The sequence below is a fragment of the Falco rusticolus genome, chromosome 6 (assembly GCF_015220075.1).
Source record: "Falco rusticolus isolate bFalRus1 chromosome 6, bFalRus1.pri, whole genome shotgun sequence".
NCBI classification, from domain to species: Eukaryota; Metazoa; Chordata; class Aves; order Falconiformes; family Falconidae; genus Falco; species Falco rusticolus.
In genome coordinates, this window is record NC_051192.1 from 52,779,922 (window position 1) to 52,796,569 (window position 16,648).

The window sequence follows — 16,648 nt, forward strand, 5'->3', positions numbered from 1 at the left end:
ATGAGGTCCTAATAGTGCAGGACAAGAAGTAATTCTAAGTTGTCTAAATTCCGCTCTTTTGTTCCCGTTTTCTGCTCCTCTTTCCTCCTTCTCCTGGTCACACACCTGTACCAGTTACTGGGGATAGATACTTGCAGTGATTGAGTTATGCTGGATTATTTTCATTGTGAATAATATCTGCTTTCACTCTTGGTTATTATTAGCTTTATAATACTGTATTTTGTGCAGTACAAAATTAAATACTAGTTAAATTCTTGGTACTGAACCTCACATTTTTTGTGGTTTGAATTCTGTCACTGTGATACGGGTATTTGTGTGATGCCTTAAAAAAAAAAAAAAAAAGTCCTAAAAACCAGTGCACATTGCTTAGGGCAAGTGGTAGCTGCTGCACGTATCTTGCATTTGTGATATTTAGAAACAAAAAAGATGTATCTGCGGAGCATTAGTTTTAACCACAGAAAGGTCTTTTTTCATGGTATCAGAACTTCAAAACATCTGGTATAGTTGGTTAGATACGGAGATTATGTCAATTGCATGGAAATATAGCTATGCTGATAGTGTAACATTTTTGGTTAGAAATGCTGAAGTACTAGTTTGAAAGTAGACTATAGTCTTATCTAGTCACAGATGTTTAATATTACTATTTGTCGCTTCAATGGGGCATTTTTGCCATTAAAATTTAAATTACTTTGAAATATGGGTAATATCAATCTGTTAATTCTGTAAATGTTCCAAGACCAGTATTAACATAGCAGGAATTTAAAACTAAAATAAGCTAAGCAAGCAAAACCCAAACCCTCAACATTGAATTTTATATGTTGATATTAAATTTGAACAAAAATTTAAAATTTCCTTTCCTGCATGTTATGTTGAAACCTATTTTGATGCCAACTTGCTACCCATTCTTTAGCATCTGAGTTACCGCTTCAGCTTGTAACCAGGTCCAGCTGCTTGTTCTGGGATTTCCACCTGAAAAGTGTGGTTTAAAAGGTTTATTGTGCGCTCTGGGAAGTCAGTAGGTCAGGGCTTGTTTGCCACAGAAGTTCAGAGATCACAATCTGCAGTTCCTCAAGAAAAATATCCTTTCAAAAGTCTCTCTTCATAAATGGAAACTGTTCAGCTGAAGAGAGCCGCAGAAGTGTGTGGTGGAGAGAGATGGCCTATGTTATGACAATATGAAACTTTAATGTTGAATGAGCAAACCCTTGAAGGAGCTACCGAGTTGTATTCTGTAAGATCTGTAGCCATCTGATCCCTCAGTTCTAGGAGTGAAGCTGCCACCTAGTCTAAGCAATGTACAAATACAGAAATGCATTGTTTTATTTTTAAGTGCATTATTCCAGGCCAGGGGTGGATAGGAAGGGTGAGGAAGAATGCAGTAATGTGCAGGATGCTTATGTGATGACTTAAAGGATGATTAAGCATTAAGCTTTTATGTTGTTCCTATCTCCTCCCAACTCCACACACCTGGTCTTACAACTGGTGATCTGACCAACCTGCCCTCTGAAACTTCCTCACTCTTCTGCAAGCAGCTGATGGCAACCCTTTCTGAAACAGGGAGCAAGCTGCTACAGAATGATGGAGTAGTCTTGGTTTAGTTGCTGATCTGTTAGAGTAGATTTGTTCTGATGCTTGAATGAGAAGTGAGCAAGTGACTGTGGCTACTTAAAGATTTTGAACACTTAATCAACTGAATCAATCCCATACTTACCTTTCAACCCTTCATCATGACTAAAAGTGAAGACAGATTCTTCACTTACCTGGTACTGCAACAAAACAGTAATTCAAGATGCTTTATATCACTTTAAAGACTTAATGAACTATCAGTGTTTATGAGTGGGGAAAAAAGCTGCCTTGCTACTGTTTGGAAATAGAAATTTTTCATAAAGCATGAATAGTCTTGCACAGGACGCTTAATCTAATTAGAGACTCAACCCCAAAATATTTGAGAAGGTAAGATTGACAATTATAAGCTAGTAACTCAAGCTTTTTTTTTTAAAGTTGGGCATATATCTTAGCTCTATTGTTTGAAAAATGAATGGTGATTTCTGACCGAATTCCTTTTGACAAAAAGTCACTAAAATTGGTCTTTATGCTTGTACCACATGATACCTTTTTCAAGATTATTTATGCTATTATGAAGAGAACTGCAAAGGAAATAAGGAGCTTCCTATGTAATCAAGTGGTCAACTGCTGTTTCCTCTATCAGGAATAATGTTGCCAATTACTCACAGTCGCTGTATTTGCATTGTTGTCTCAAGTGTGGAGTAAGAGACTGAAGCAGTAGGAGGGAAAGAGAAAATATAGTGGCCATGGCTGAAATACTGTGATTACAGAAGAAGAGGAGCTTTTTACTCCCATAGTTATGAGGTGATTTCTAGTGCTTCTTTGTTTTAATGACTATTTGGTGGCACAGGTAAATGTTACTTTTAGCTGGTTTAATTGAGCTTTTAACCCAAGTTTAACCCACCCTATTTCTTTCTAGACTTTCTTAATTATGATTGCTTCTGCAAATCTTTTTTTCCTCTAAGTCTGCTTACTTTCCTCTTCTGGCTTGTTTAGTTGAAGTGATGCTACTGTCATCTCTGCAGGATTTCAGAAAGACCCTCAGGACTGTGAAACTGTCAGCATTTGTATGTGGACAATATCTGATGTAGTGTTTTACAGAAGGTCTCTTGGACGAGTAATTCCTCCACCATTTGTGTCATTCCTAAGTTAACTGAATCCTTGTCAGTATTGTCTTTTTATGGCCAGGACATGACAAATATTTCAGAGAGTAGTGTTGGCAGCCAGGGATTGTGGCTCTGATGTACTCTGTACTCGATGACTCCTGACCTTTTGGGGAAAATGTTCTTTCCAGTAGAAAATAACATCACCTTGGTATTTGATAACTTTAGTTACTATTCAGTTACTTTTAGTTGAGATAATAGAAAGCTGTGTTTATGTTTATGCAATGCTACTCATAGACATCAGCTGCTGTGTTCTGTAGTATTGTAAACAAAAATATGACTTCTCAGTTAAATGATTTACTAATTGAAATATAGCCTGATTTTATTTTAATAGCATTTCTTAGGCCTTTTATACTGTTTCAAATACAGTATTACTTTCATAATATTTTTTTTGTTGAGCCTTAGAGAAGTGAAATAGTTCTTTAGACAGGAATGATGAAATACCTTAATTCTTATAGATAACCAATTTACTACTGCTAGATGCAGTTAAAGCTAGCCTCTAACATACTCCCGGTTGGTTAGTGTTCTGGATCTGCAGAGGCATTCTGTGCTTCTGTAAACTATTGTTCTTGGAGTTTTTTTGAGTGTCAATAGCTACACAAAGGGAAAGTATGAGGATGAGATTTCATATTTATAGCTTAAGCTAGTAAAATGGCTTTCTAGCAGCAAAAGAGTGCTCGCCTCACCCCTTCTTCAATTGACTATTTTTTTTTTTTAATCCCTCCTTTATGCTGGCATTGGGTTTTACATGACTCCATGGTGAAGCCCTTAGTAAAACTGGGGGACTAGGACTAACTCTTCTTAGGCTTTTCTCTCTGAACTAGCTCATTAGAGTTCACCTGAATGCTTGTGTTGAAGCAATTGAAATTACATGTAGTTGGAGCAGGGCAGTGGCAGGTTGGGGGGCGTGTGGAGGTTGGTAGGGAAAGGGAAGGGCCCTTTACATGTATGTAATCACTAGTTGCGATTGGATTAGCTTGATGGCCTACTCTCCCTCAGTCGTGGACAGACAGGACATATGCAGTAATTTTTCTGCTGACATAACCTTCCCGTAATTGGCAATTAGGGACTTAGAGGGAATTTATTTCTAGGACTATAGGAATAGTACATTCCATGTTCTATTCTATGTATCCTTCACATTATTATTATTAGAAGAGGAAAGCATTCAGGTATACAGATTTCCTTGTTGAATGAGCCTGTGTACAGAGCGAGACCTTTCAGCCAGTGAACTTGCTTCCAGTCTGGCAAAATAGACACTACTGTAGATGGGGGCAGGTGTGGAACCCCCCTAGGAGAAAAGGCAACTGGTAGGTAATTGGAAGGTAAAGTGCTGTTGCTTGAGCAGAAGGGTTCCAGCTCAAGTACAGAGCATTAAAATGTATTGTATGTTGATAGATAGCTACATGGTATCTTCTGCTACAAATTTAAAAGTAAATACAGTAGTGAGGGAGTAAAGTCGGAACCAAAGCAGTGTTTTGGTTGTGCAAGTACCTTTGTAAGAAATCAGTTTCTATGTTTAGGGCTACTTTGAACTGGCTTTTGTGTTAGAATGGAAGAATTCGATTGTAGTATGAGAACAGTCAAAAGAAAGCTTCACAAAACAGTGAGTGCAGAATCACTATCAGTCTGGAGATACTGTTGATGGTGTTACTGCCGAGAAAGACCTTTTTTAACTTGTCAGCAGTTGTTTTTAAATGCATCTGACTGAAGCTGAATGTCATTCACCAAGCACAGTGCTTGATGAAATTGTTGCCAAAGATTATACAACAGGATTAAATAGGATTTGCAGAGAGAAGACTATCAGCAGATAAATTTTACCAAAGTATTAAATCTACTGTAAAAATTTTTTTTCCAAGCTATCTATGCCCTTGGTAGTCCTATCAACCAATGTTAAGGTAACTAACGGCATTAATAAGCTGCTTTGTAGGTTTTAAGGAATGGTCTGATTCCTTTAAATAAAAAAAAGAAACAAGTCATTGGAAATTATAATTCCTGGAGGAATTTTTGAGTGGCAGAATTTAAAAAAGCCCATCCTTTTTTGCACTCTACAGTTTGGAAGTTGCAACATGGACCCAGTGTTTCTTTTAAATGGTCATAAAGGTTACAGTTAATGCTTCTAATCATGTCTAAAACTGGGTGGTGTTTTCATGTGTAAATTTGGCTACCTACTTGGTCGCATCTGTAGTGAATTAATAGCCTTTTTCTGGATGTATGGTATGAATAAATAGAAAGATGCCTTAGCTTTTTTCCTGTTTGTGTGGACTCAAGATGAAGCTGTGTATAAGCCCTGTGGTTGTGCATCTTTGCCCGTGACACAGATGATCTCACTAAATTTCATTCAGCAGTGCAGATTTTGCATTTGGGTTGGGTTGTTTTGCAGAACTAATATTGTAGATGTTGATTATATAGCCTGAAGTATCAATTTTTTTCTTAAAAAGGAGAGGGGAATGTAAGTATTTCAGGTAGAGCAGAAAAATAATAATAGTTCAAAAAGAAGTCCTTCTATTTCCATAGGATTTGTTACAACAAAAGCGCGTTTTGGGCTATATTTTGAAATTGCATTATTCCTTCAAACCTGCTTGACTAACGTAATTTTTGGAAAATAACTTTCTGGAATCCAGTAGAACATGGGGTTTGAATCAATATGATCTAGAATGTATGAATTTAACGATTGTAGACCAAATTCCAAGACATTGCAACAATAATTGTGCAACTGGAGTGAATTTATATGTTGCACATTAGTGTCTCTTGAGGTAGTAAAACAGGTAATAAGGTTAATGAAGCTGGCAACAGTCCCAGTGCAATTCCTGTGCTATCACATTGCTTTTTGGCAAGATCTTGACCTGCTGTAAAACCTTTACCAATGTCAATTTGGCAGTGAGCTCTTAACAGTGCTGTAAACAAGAGAGCACAGATTGAGAGGGATTTTTGCATTTGGGACCCCTTTCTTCCCAAATTTATGTGCACAATAATCGCTTCTCAGCCTGCCTGTTTTGCATTTTGCCAGATAGCATCCTCATATGTTTTGTTTGGCTGTATAATTCTTCATACCCATAGCTACCCTAAGGTCTACCAGAAAAAGAAGTAAATACTTTGCTCCTTTTAAAATGTTTTTAAAGAGGGTCCACCCTGTCTCAGAGGATAGAGTGGGACATCTGGGAAGTGCATCTAGTAAAGAATAGATACTTGTGTTAAGGTAAGGGTCTAAGTACGTTTTAGTGTTGAATGAGTTTTTGAATTGTCTTTTGTTTGGCTTTGAAGTTGGTGTCGTGTGTGGTGGTTTTTTGTTTGTGAGTTCTTCATTTTTTTTCAAGTAGATTCCCTGTCGCGGTTTGTCTACTCCAGGAGAATCAGGTGCTTGTTTCCTATTAGGCTTGTTAGCATTCCTACTTCAAACTCCTGACTAATTAGCCTGGTTGCCAGAGCACTTGCAAGCAGAGTATCAGATAGCACCCGAGTTTTTCTAGTTCAGTCAGTGTAGCTGGGTTAACCCTGTATGGTGCAGATTCCAGCTTGTACCACGAGAGTGAAAAAATAATGTAACGCAATCAAGTTTATCATTGCAGAGTAGGAATCAGGTCAGTCTTTCCTGGCTGTGTCAGCAGAAAAATAAATACATGACATGACCCCTGGTTGATAATGTAAAAATGACCCGGCTGTTATAGTTTCTTTTGATACCCTGTTGCATCATACTGAAGTCTGATACTAAAATAGTAAAAATGCAGTGTTAGTTACAATAAATTAATCCAGACAACTGCTTAGTTAAAGGATTATTGCTATCACATTTTTTTCATTATGAAATGAGAGTTGATTTCCTGTATTTCCAGGATACAGGTTATACTGAGAGCAAATAAAAAGGAAACTTTGTCAGGTGGTTGAAGTGAGGATGGTTTCTGAGCTGCTCTGTGTATTGGTTGGTGTTAGCCTATTGGGTAGTGCCAGCTTGTCAAACTTGGTTTTTAATTGATTTATTGGTGGTTAGAGTGAACCTTCAGCTCATGTCAGGAATGTGAAGTTGCTGCAGTAAGTGGTCAGTTAGAGACAAGACATCAGATTTAGTTTCCACTATGTAGTGTGTGTATTTCTGGATGCTAGAGAATCCATGTGTGACACCTGTAATAAAGCTGTGATCAGCTTTGGGAAGGACAGCCACAAGAAACTAGGCTTCATGAGTTTGATTGCTGGTGGAAATGCTTGTTTCAATAATGCAGCTTTCTGCCTCAAGTAGATTGATTGGCATTTCTGTTAGAGGCATCTGTTGCTTCTTAAGTGAAAATTATCTTTTCAGTTTTTATTAGTTTCACTGATGAATTTGAAAACTAGTTGCACTGTCATTTTTAAATGGATTTAAGATCATTCCTAATAGGTTCCTCTATCAAAGTTTTATTATAGAGGAAACAATTTGATCTTTTTTAATCGCAGAGAAATTATCATGTAACTCCTGCATCCAACAACTCTTGCAGTATGCCTGTTATATAAATGCCAAGTATTCTAAACCTGAATTTGTCACTTTAAAAACTTCATTTTTGTACATGTTTATTTTTTGAATGAGTCTTTCAAATATTTGAGAGATTTGCCATTCCTGTAGCAGACCACAGTTTTCACTTAGTTCATCAGGACTGTCAATCTCTGCTACGGCACAGTTCCAGCATCCTCAAGAACTTTTTGTGGTGCTGCTGCTGCTGTATAGGTGTCCATCCAGATATTAATGTTTTACATACAACATTCAAAATGTATTTTTGGAAACCTGCTTGCCTCTAGCTTTACAATTCCACTTTGAAAGCAGGATTGTCACTGTATGTAGAAACAGCTTATTGCTGTGCTGTTATACTCGTTAACTGTTCCTTCAGAAATGTATAAACAGTGCATGAGAATACAGAAGTGCAATTAAGTGTTGCCTGGCTGCAGTCAAGTCAACCAGATGCACTGATACCATGCTGTGGAGCATGTGTGAAAGCGGGAGCAGTCAGATAAGGTTGGGTAGATGAGCTGATGGCTGCTACGTTTCTGCTGCCTTCTTTGGTCTGGTCCTTGCCTGACCTGTGCAGACTTCACAGCATGCCAAACCAGTGCAGCCTGAAACAAAACAAAGTAGTACCCGCTGGCTTATAATGCTGTTAAGTCTCAGTGCGGGGTCACGTATGTGCGGATGCTAGTGCAGAAGTGGGAATAAAGTGTCTAGCTTGGCAGAGGTTGCTGTTTCACAATTCCTTCAAGTTAAGAGAAGATGCCAGCAGAAGGACAGTTTCCTCCAGCTGCTAGCCCTGACAGCTCCGCATTGAGTGGAGGGCAGGGGGGGAAACCCCTTCTGAGTGAGTTAACCTGATTCATGTGGCTGTACAGCTGCAGGATGCTGGTGCCTGGCATAAGGGAGGAGGTGGGAGTGTGTCTTGCTATGAGGAAGGGCTTTCTGCAGCACCTAGAGTTCTTGCTGCTTCATTTTAGACTGTGCCTACACTGTGAAGATTAAGGTGAGTAAGGGCACACTTTTTTGTCATCTGATTGATGTCTGAAGATGCTTAAATACAGGGATTTCAGCTCTGCAGGTTGTTGGCAAGTAACAACGCCGAGGTAAAATCAGACTTCCAGTGCCTGAACTTTCATTCTCCCCCTTGCAATTTTCCTGTGGTGTTTTGGTTTGAGGGGGATGTAATAACCTGTTCCTCTTCCTCGCAGTCAGACTGTTTAAAAGGAACAGTCTTTAACACAGTAAATAAAATGGAGAACTCTGATTTATTTCAAAATTTTTTTCCTAAGACATATCTGAATGTTGTAGTGGATTGTATGTACTTGTACTTCTCTAAATTTTCTGTAATTGCTCATATGCATTTGGCTCTTGGTTCCACAACAGTGACAGGTTGTAGGCAAGTAGAAAGGTAAGCAGTGTATTCCCGAGGCTTATTACAGTTTGTTGTCTTTGCTCTTGCTTTTAAATATGTCATGACTAATTTAAAGGAGACTTTGTTTTGGTTTTGGCTGGTTTTTTTACCTGGTCTCAAATGTGATTGAACTCTGCCTATATCTCAGTTTTGTTGTTGGAGACTGTTTCAGGGTATTTTTGGTACACCAGATGTGTGTCAATTACTTTTTTTTTGGTCGTGCTACCTCCTTCAAACAATTTTCCTAATAAATTTTTTTTAAAAAACTTTTTGGGTTATATTTCAAAATATCTTTTGACAGTGACTACCAGACCCTCAGTATTACAGTATTGGGAGAGTCACTGAATGACACCAGCATCAATACAGTTCATAAAGGGTGGTATAATTTAATTTAGGGGTATGATTTAATCTCTTGTAGCTTTGTTACATTTTTAGTTTATCAGTCTAGTTTATCGAATGATTAAATAGTTACAAAATACTTTTGTTTTAATGTCTTTCAATTAACTGTAGTAGGTTTCATTTTGTAAGAAGTGCAATTTACATTTTCTCTGGTTAATTGTGAAAGGTTAAATGACTGTCCACCACAGCTTAACAAAAAATACCCTGCAGGTGGCAGACAGTAGCTGTGTGTTGCCAGTGCTGGTAAGAGTTTGCTGAAAATCAGCCTTAGAAGGTTAAGCCGGTAATGCTTTTGGGGAGCACCCTTGGCAGATTTTTGTTTAACGGTAACTGCTTCTGGAGTCATAAATCTTGAGTGAAGACATTTCATGTTGCTTGTATAACAATGTCTTTTGCAGAAGATTATGAAAACTTCAGTGTTTTCAGAACGAGGCATGGTTGATGGCTGCATGCAGAGTCTGGTGGCTTTGGCAAAATACAGTTCTGAAAACAACTTTATTTTGAATTAGGTAGGAAATACCCTGGTTCATCTACCTCGTGTCTGTACTGAAGTTTAGTTTTTTGAACTGTGAGGTGTTAACTCATCAGGAAAATGTCCAAGGTTGCAGTGATGTTTGTTTCATCCCAACAGTTATTATATTTATCAGTCTTGCTATGTGGGCAGGTAAGTAATGGCAAGTAGGGAGAATGCATATAAATTATACAGTAGAGTATTTACCTCAGTGATAATTTAAGGATCATATGGGCATTCAAGCTGCATTTGTGAAAGTAGATCCTTTTTTAGGGTTTGTGTTAGTTGTATTTATAGATGTGAATGTTGACCTTAGTTTTAAGACTTAATTTGTATAGCATTTGTTGTGCAGTGCGTTTTGTGTCAATTTCATTGCATTACATTAATATTATGAAAATATTTGTAGCCTCTTGTTGTTTGATCTCAAGGCTTTCTTTCATATTGTAGTGGGGCTAGTTCCTAAAATGTAGTTTTCCTCAGGAAAATAAAGAGGGGGTTTCATTTAAATACGTTCCTTGTGTTGTGGGTTGTTGATAATTCACTCTGACAGAAAGCTCAGCTGTTGGTCCTGCTTCTGTGAACATTAAGGTGCGTGTAAATTGTTGTGGCAGGATGGGGCATTCTGTAGTGGAAAGTCTTTGTTGATCCAGGTGTCAAAGGTTTAGAAGAGGAAATAAAGTTGACAAAAATTATTTTTATAGGAACTGGGGTTTTTTTTCATTTTTATTGTTCTTCCTCTCTTCTCTTGGAACCCTTTAGGGTATTCCATCATTAATCTTGAAGCTACACTTTTTGAAGGCATCTGAAAATCTGTAGTTTTGCCAGAACATGGTAGCTAAGCTAACATTACATGGGAAATGGTTTGTAACAGTTAACAGGATTTATTTTTCTTGAAAGACCATTTGGAATTCCTTTTTAATAGTTGGCTGTAGAATCTGTATATGAAATTATTGTCTGTCCTTCGATTTCAGGTTGAGAATTCACTCTGGGAATGTATGCTAGAAACCTGATCCTTGTGTAATTTCAGTGCTTACTCCCTCAGCAACTTAATATGCTTGGGGTTTAAAATCTTGTAGGAATTATTTCTTTAAATATTCATGTATTCATTAGAATTGCACAGACTTGTTGCATACTCATGGCTTTTGGAGAGGCAAAGGAAGCAATTCCGTTTTGCTCTGTAGACCAACAACAGGTCAGGTATGAAGGTGTTACATGAATGTCCTGCCATGACAATATTGTTGCTGTGCTGACCTGTTACATCAGTATTGTGACCTGAATTCATTTGAAAGCAACTTGTATTTGCTTGAATTCTAATTGTTGCACTGTGGATTGGTTTTATTGTGATTTATATTCTTTTAGCAAAACTTCTGAGCAATAAGTATGCGTACCTGAATAATAATAGCAGATTAGTTAGGAATTAGTCTTCTGTAGAATTTCAATGGGGCAGGAAGAAAGACGTGACATTCCTAATGCTGGTTTTTGGTATTTTCTAGATGCAGTCATGCAGGATGCTGCTTACAAGGCAAACTTATCAATGCAGATAAAAGAGATCAAAGATAGACTCTTATGGTGGCTACAGATGAGGATTTCTGAAGGGAAACTTGTATATTCTCTGCTGCCTTTGATTGAATAGTTTACAAAATGGATGGTGTGTAATATGCTTAAGTATTAAAGTATATATTGCTTTGTGATTGAGTGGGATAGTAGCTTAAAAGCCTACAAGTGTTCTTTGCCTGGCTTGTGGGATAGTGATCTTGATCTTCTCATTCATTGCTGTGCCCTGCAGATTGGGATAATACTCTCTCATTACCTCCTCTGACACTTTAAAGGAGGGGTTTCCTTCCTCCTATGTGATCATGGCTATGAATTACTGTTCCTGGATATTACTGCTTTGTTTGCAGAAGGTTCTGTGATTCTTCAGGAAGTCCAGGTTTCCCTGCTACAAATCCCCTTGTGTCGCATTACAGCCTTTTTCCAAGCCTCACTTATAGCACAGTCTTCTTATCTCTTCCTACTTCTTTTTCATATTCCTTCTTGGCTATGTTCTTCTCGTGTAAGAGGAATTGGATGATTTAACAAAGAGAGCTGGGTTTTTGTGGGGATTTTCAAATAACCAAAGGATTAAATGCCTCTGTCTTCCGTAACTGTTAACTCTTTTTGTATGTGCATGTACCCAGCCTCTATGATCAGAGGTGGAAGCTTGAGACTCTCTTCTCTGCCGCTTTTTACATATTTGCACTTCTGTATATCATAACTTCTACTGAGTGATTATCTTGACTATTACTGATCACTGCTTTAAAGCAGAACTACCTACTTGACAGTAAGTAACTAGGAGCTAGATTTAAAGACCAAACAAACCATTCGAGGAACAGGAATCACTTTGCTGAAACTTGGTGGAAAACTTTGATTATGATAGATCTGAAAACTTGCATGACACATTTTCAATTTTAAATGTGACTTAAGTAATCTGTGTGACTCTGTTATGTATTAAAGTTTGTTTACTTCCTGCTTTTATAGTGCTCCTTTTCAGTTCATGATGGTCTGAGGTCATTGATGAGGGTGTCAGAGGAGGGCAATAGCACTGGGAACACAGATGTTTTCTAAACATTTCATCAAAAGTTTTCACAAGATTTTGTAGAGTTTTGAAGCATTTCCATATTGTGAAAGTGTGTCCAGTGTGCCATTCTGAAGCTTTCGTGTGTTTTTATTTCCTTTTTCTAAAGATGCACTTTTGGAACATTTAACCTGTTGGTTTTGAAGCAGTTACTGCCTGTCATTGACTTTATGCAAAATGTTGTAACTAAGTAGTTGAAGCATTTTTATCATCTCTTTTTTTGTGCTTAATGAAGAGGTGTTACAACCTTTTGTAAAACCAAGGAACAGTTTTTAACTGGCAATTTTTTATTAGGTAAGTTGGAACCTTCTTTTGAGTAGGATAATACTTTTGGAAACTACTATAAGTTCTTCTGATAGCAGTAAGAAATTTCAGGAAAATGGCCTTTATGTTTTCAAGGGCTTAAAAGGAGCTGACTTTTGCTAGGTGCTCTTTGAAAATGTATTTTCCAGTCTAGGTGATGAGAATTTTGTGAAAATTGACTATACTTGTCTAACCAAAGACTGTTCTGCATCCTCAAGTTCCTACATAAGGAACCATGGACTTGCACAGCAGATACATTAAATAGCTGAAATGTGATTAGATGAGAAAGATAAAACTGCTTATGATGCATGTAGACTCCCAAGAGGAACTTAAAAGAGTGTTCATGCGCTTACATAATTAGTCACTTTTGAAATCTAAAACCACTTTATTTTCTTTATGGTAATTTATAAATGGCAGTTCTTATCTTTAGAGAAAGATGGTTTTTAAGGGATTTGTAGAAGTTGGGGGGGGATTTCTCCACTTAAAGGTATATGTTAGGCAGTAACAGATACTTGTTTGTCTATTTGTTTAGGACAAGTGAGTTTTATTCTTTAGCCTCTTCTCTTGACACAAGTCTATGTTATAAATTGCAATGAACCTACCTGGCAGTCTTGACAAAGAAATTCTGAAGTGAGTCGTAGGATGAAAGGTACCTCTGAAAAATAAATGCTTTAGTGCAGTTGGAAATTTAAGTGTGGTACCTACCTTATTTTCAAAACTAACTTTATACTGACATCTTGAGTATTCAAAATGCAGTTTTGTCACCTCTCTGCTTTGTTAGTGTCTGTAAGTAGAAATGGGGTTTAGCAATAAAACTTTAAATAGGAATAATAAAACCCCCATGGTTGTTTAGAGAGCTTCTTGAGTTGTTTCCTAGATCCCTGAATTGGATCTATGTTGCAATCCCTTGCTCTTGAATCTCTGCTGTGGTGTTCTGGAGAATTAAAAAAAAAACCTGTAGGATTAAAAGCATGGCTGATGGACAGTGGAATGTGCCCTCGGTAAACTCTTCTCCTTTTAAAAAAAATAATTACCAACTGTAACCTTATCTGTGTATAGGAACTTGCACAATACCTAACACCTGAAAAAGAGATTTGCCATGTAGTCATTTCTTTCTCTTAAGGTACAGCTGAAGCAAGAATTAAGGTGGTGGTGTAAAGGGAAATAAATGGTGTAAATGGGCAATTATGCTTCATGACATTTCTGCAGAAAGCTCACATGTCTTCTTTTGCAACCATCAATCAAGCAGATCAAAACCTTAAGTTGGTTAAATAGCCTTGGCTGTTTTGTGAAGCGTCATGGTTAAGGAGTGTTTACAGAAGAGGCAACCATTTAAATCGGTCCAAAAGAGTGTGTGGGATGTGGCTGAAAATGTTACCTGCCGAGAATGCTCTTTGTACTAGAGATTGTAACATGCTTGTATTCATTTTTCTTGCAAGAACTACAAAATTTTCCAGCCTAATTGGAAATAGAGCATAGCTATACTAGGGATGCTTGTTAAAACTAAAAGAGGCAACTAGTAGCAAAGTACTTCCCGCCTGCTGAGAATTAAAGATGCCATGCTGGAGGTACAGACCAAAAGCATGCCAGCTATCAAGGGAGGTGTGAAAGGAAGCTGGCATGGCTGAACATCAGGCAAAGATAGTTATTAGAAAGCTGAAATGGTATCCAAATGAGGAAAATTGTAAGGATATAAAATCTGGCAATAGAATGTAAAAGCCATAAGACAGAACAAATGAATTTGAGTAGTAAATTTTGAGAAGTCTTCAATAACTGCCTTTTAGCACGACAGTAGTAGCAAACCTAGCACAAACCATAGAGCCATGGGATGAGTGCTTTGTAAAAGAAACTTTCAGTTAAGGCGATAGAAAAGTTTTGATTTGCACCCGTGTTCATTGTTGAAAATCTTGGAAAGGTTGCCCTGCCAAGAACCTTGTATGAGTAACTCATCAGAGGAACGCTCTCAAATCAGTATTTGTTGAGTTTAGAGAATAAACGGACAGCATGAAAGCAAGTTCTTAGAACCACACAGTGGGCAACCAGTAGAGTAAATGTGGCAATGTCATCTAGGGCACTTGAATCTCCTTGGTTCTTCCTGATTGCAGGGCCCCGTGGGTGCTGGGATTTATGCAAGGGGCAAGAGTCAGCTAGGTTGAGGCTCCTGGGAAACCAAAACTTGAATTTGGAGTCTATGTTCAGACCAGTAATGGAGTTGCATGAGCACCCAGTATCCTCCTGCAGTTCGGTAGGCTGGAGTGGAGGACAGGACTCTGATGGCTAAGGAAAATATTTAAGCATGTGGATTAAGAATATTTTGAAGATCAGTGTTGCAGCTGTGGGGTGAACAACTTTGGTCCCTTTCTTCCTGTGTTGGTACTGGAGCTATTCTTCTGTCCCAGAGTGTTTAGGGAGCTGTACCAAAGACTTAACTTTTCTGAAAATATAAAATAAACAAATCCAGTGATTTAGCTTCCTGAACAGGCTGTTTCTGGAGCAAAGAGATGCCAGCATAAGAGAGGGGAGCACATGAGCAGGGGAGGAGAGGAGAGGAAAGATGATGCTTAGGACTGCTGTGGCAGAGGCTGTTCTCTTTGAGACATGTTGCTTTTCTTTGAGCATATTTAGCTTGCATTCTTGCAGATCTGGGATACAGGGGCCTGCTTTGGGTAACAAAACATATTGAGACCAGTCTTACAATGTGTTTCTGGGTGGGTTTTTTTTTTTTTAAAAAAAGGTTTTGTTATTTCTTCAGGTAAACCTGACAATAGCTGTAAATTTGAATACTTAAAGATTTACTTTTAAAATATTTTCAGTAATACTGAGTACTTAATTTCTTTTTACAGAATATCCTTGTTTTTTCAAGTTTATGGTGTTCTGATTAGCTCTATTGTCCTCAAATACTTGTTTATTATTATTATAATTGTTGTTGTTTTCCTGTTATCCAGCACTTAGTTTTGTGGTTTTATTTCTTTGCAGGATCTGGAGTTTCATGGAGTAATGAGATTCTACTTTCAAGATAAAGCAGCTGGAAATTTCGCAACAAAATGTATCCGTGTCTCTAGTACTGCCACAACTCAAGATGTGATAGAAACTCTTGCAGAGAAGTTTCGACCAGACATGCGAATGTTGTCATCCCCTAAATACTCGCTTTATGAGGTGCATGTCAGTGGAGGTTAGTATTTATTCACAAAGTCTTTCTTGCATCCACCCCCAACCAAAATATCTTTAGGTTTGCCCCCAGCTTCTGAACCACATCAGACTTGGGGGTTTTATTCCTAAGTACACTAATAGTAACTGTTAAGGGGAGTGAGTGTTATTTTAAAATGTAAGTACGCATATCAGGCCTGCAGTTTATATAAGTTTTGATTATGATCTATTAAATGCTGTACTTGACATCCTGTTAATTTGTTGACATTTGTGAGAGAGTTGCTATTTTTAGGACTAATAGGTAAAGATTAAATTTAGAATGGGAGAATGGGAGTGTTAAATTGGAGCACTTGTAGAGTACATCCTCAGTTTTTTGATGTTGTGGGCCTTTGATAGGTACCCTTACAATGCATGTTCCGTTACTGCTGAATTGGGGGAAGTTCAACATATTGTTTGAAGCAACTGTGTCTCTTAACAGATCCTTTCATGCTACCTGTGAAGAGCTTAGATACCTAAATAGTCTTTGGATACTACTAGCATTTGTGTCTCCCCGCCCCAGTAGAAAGCTTGAGATTGGAAGGTGGTAGTGTGTCTGGTGGTGGTAGAGGCAGGAATATGAGCAACTAGCTTTTTGTCGTGCTTTTTCTTTTTGTACTTTGGAAGCTTAAAGAAGTGGTTTAACTACATTAAATTCTGCTTTTGAAAGATTGAAGTTAGTTGAATTTGAGATAGAGAATGGAAATTTATTGGGATATGTGTCACATCTTGTGGTCTGCAAATGATCACTTGATACGAATTGTATGGGATTGGGGAAAAGTGCTTGCCATCACTAATTTAAGCAGTGAACAATATGGATTTTTTCTGCTTTAGGTTTCTTTAAAAATCTGTTAGCACCGTACCAGTAGAAATGGTTTCCTTTGCAGAGCGAGTTCCTGATGTTTAAAACCTGACTTGTAAGAGAGGCACCTCATTCAGTAGGAGTGTTTCTCATTAAATAAAATGTAACTGCAAAGAGATCACTGTCTTTTTATGCATATGTACCGTCTCCTACTTCTAGAAAGGAGAT

General features: G+C 37.7%; 1 protein-coding gene across 22 annotated transcripts in view; it reads left to right on the top strand.

Annotated features, from left to right (window-relative positions):
- AFDN (afadin, adherens junction formation factor) overlaps positions 1–16,648 on the top strand; it is a 131,620-nt gene that overhangs the window by 20,523 nt on the left and 94,449 nt on the right. For all 22 annotated transcript variants that reach the window (XR_005104787.1, XM_037391072.1, XM_037391082.1 and 19 more), the window contains exon 2: positions 15,412–15,607. Coding sequence is in view for 21 of the 22 variants with exons in the window: in XM_037391072.1 (XP_037246969.1) it covers positions 15,412–15,607 (196 nt within the window). In the remaining variant the exon portion in view is untranslated. The remainder of the gene's footprint in view (positions 1–15,411; positions 15,608–16,648) is intronic.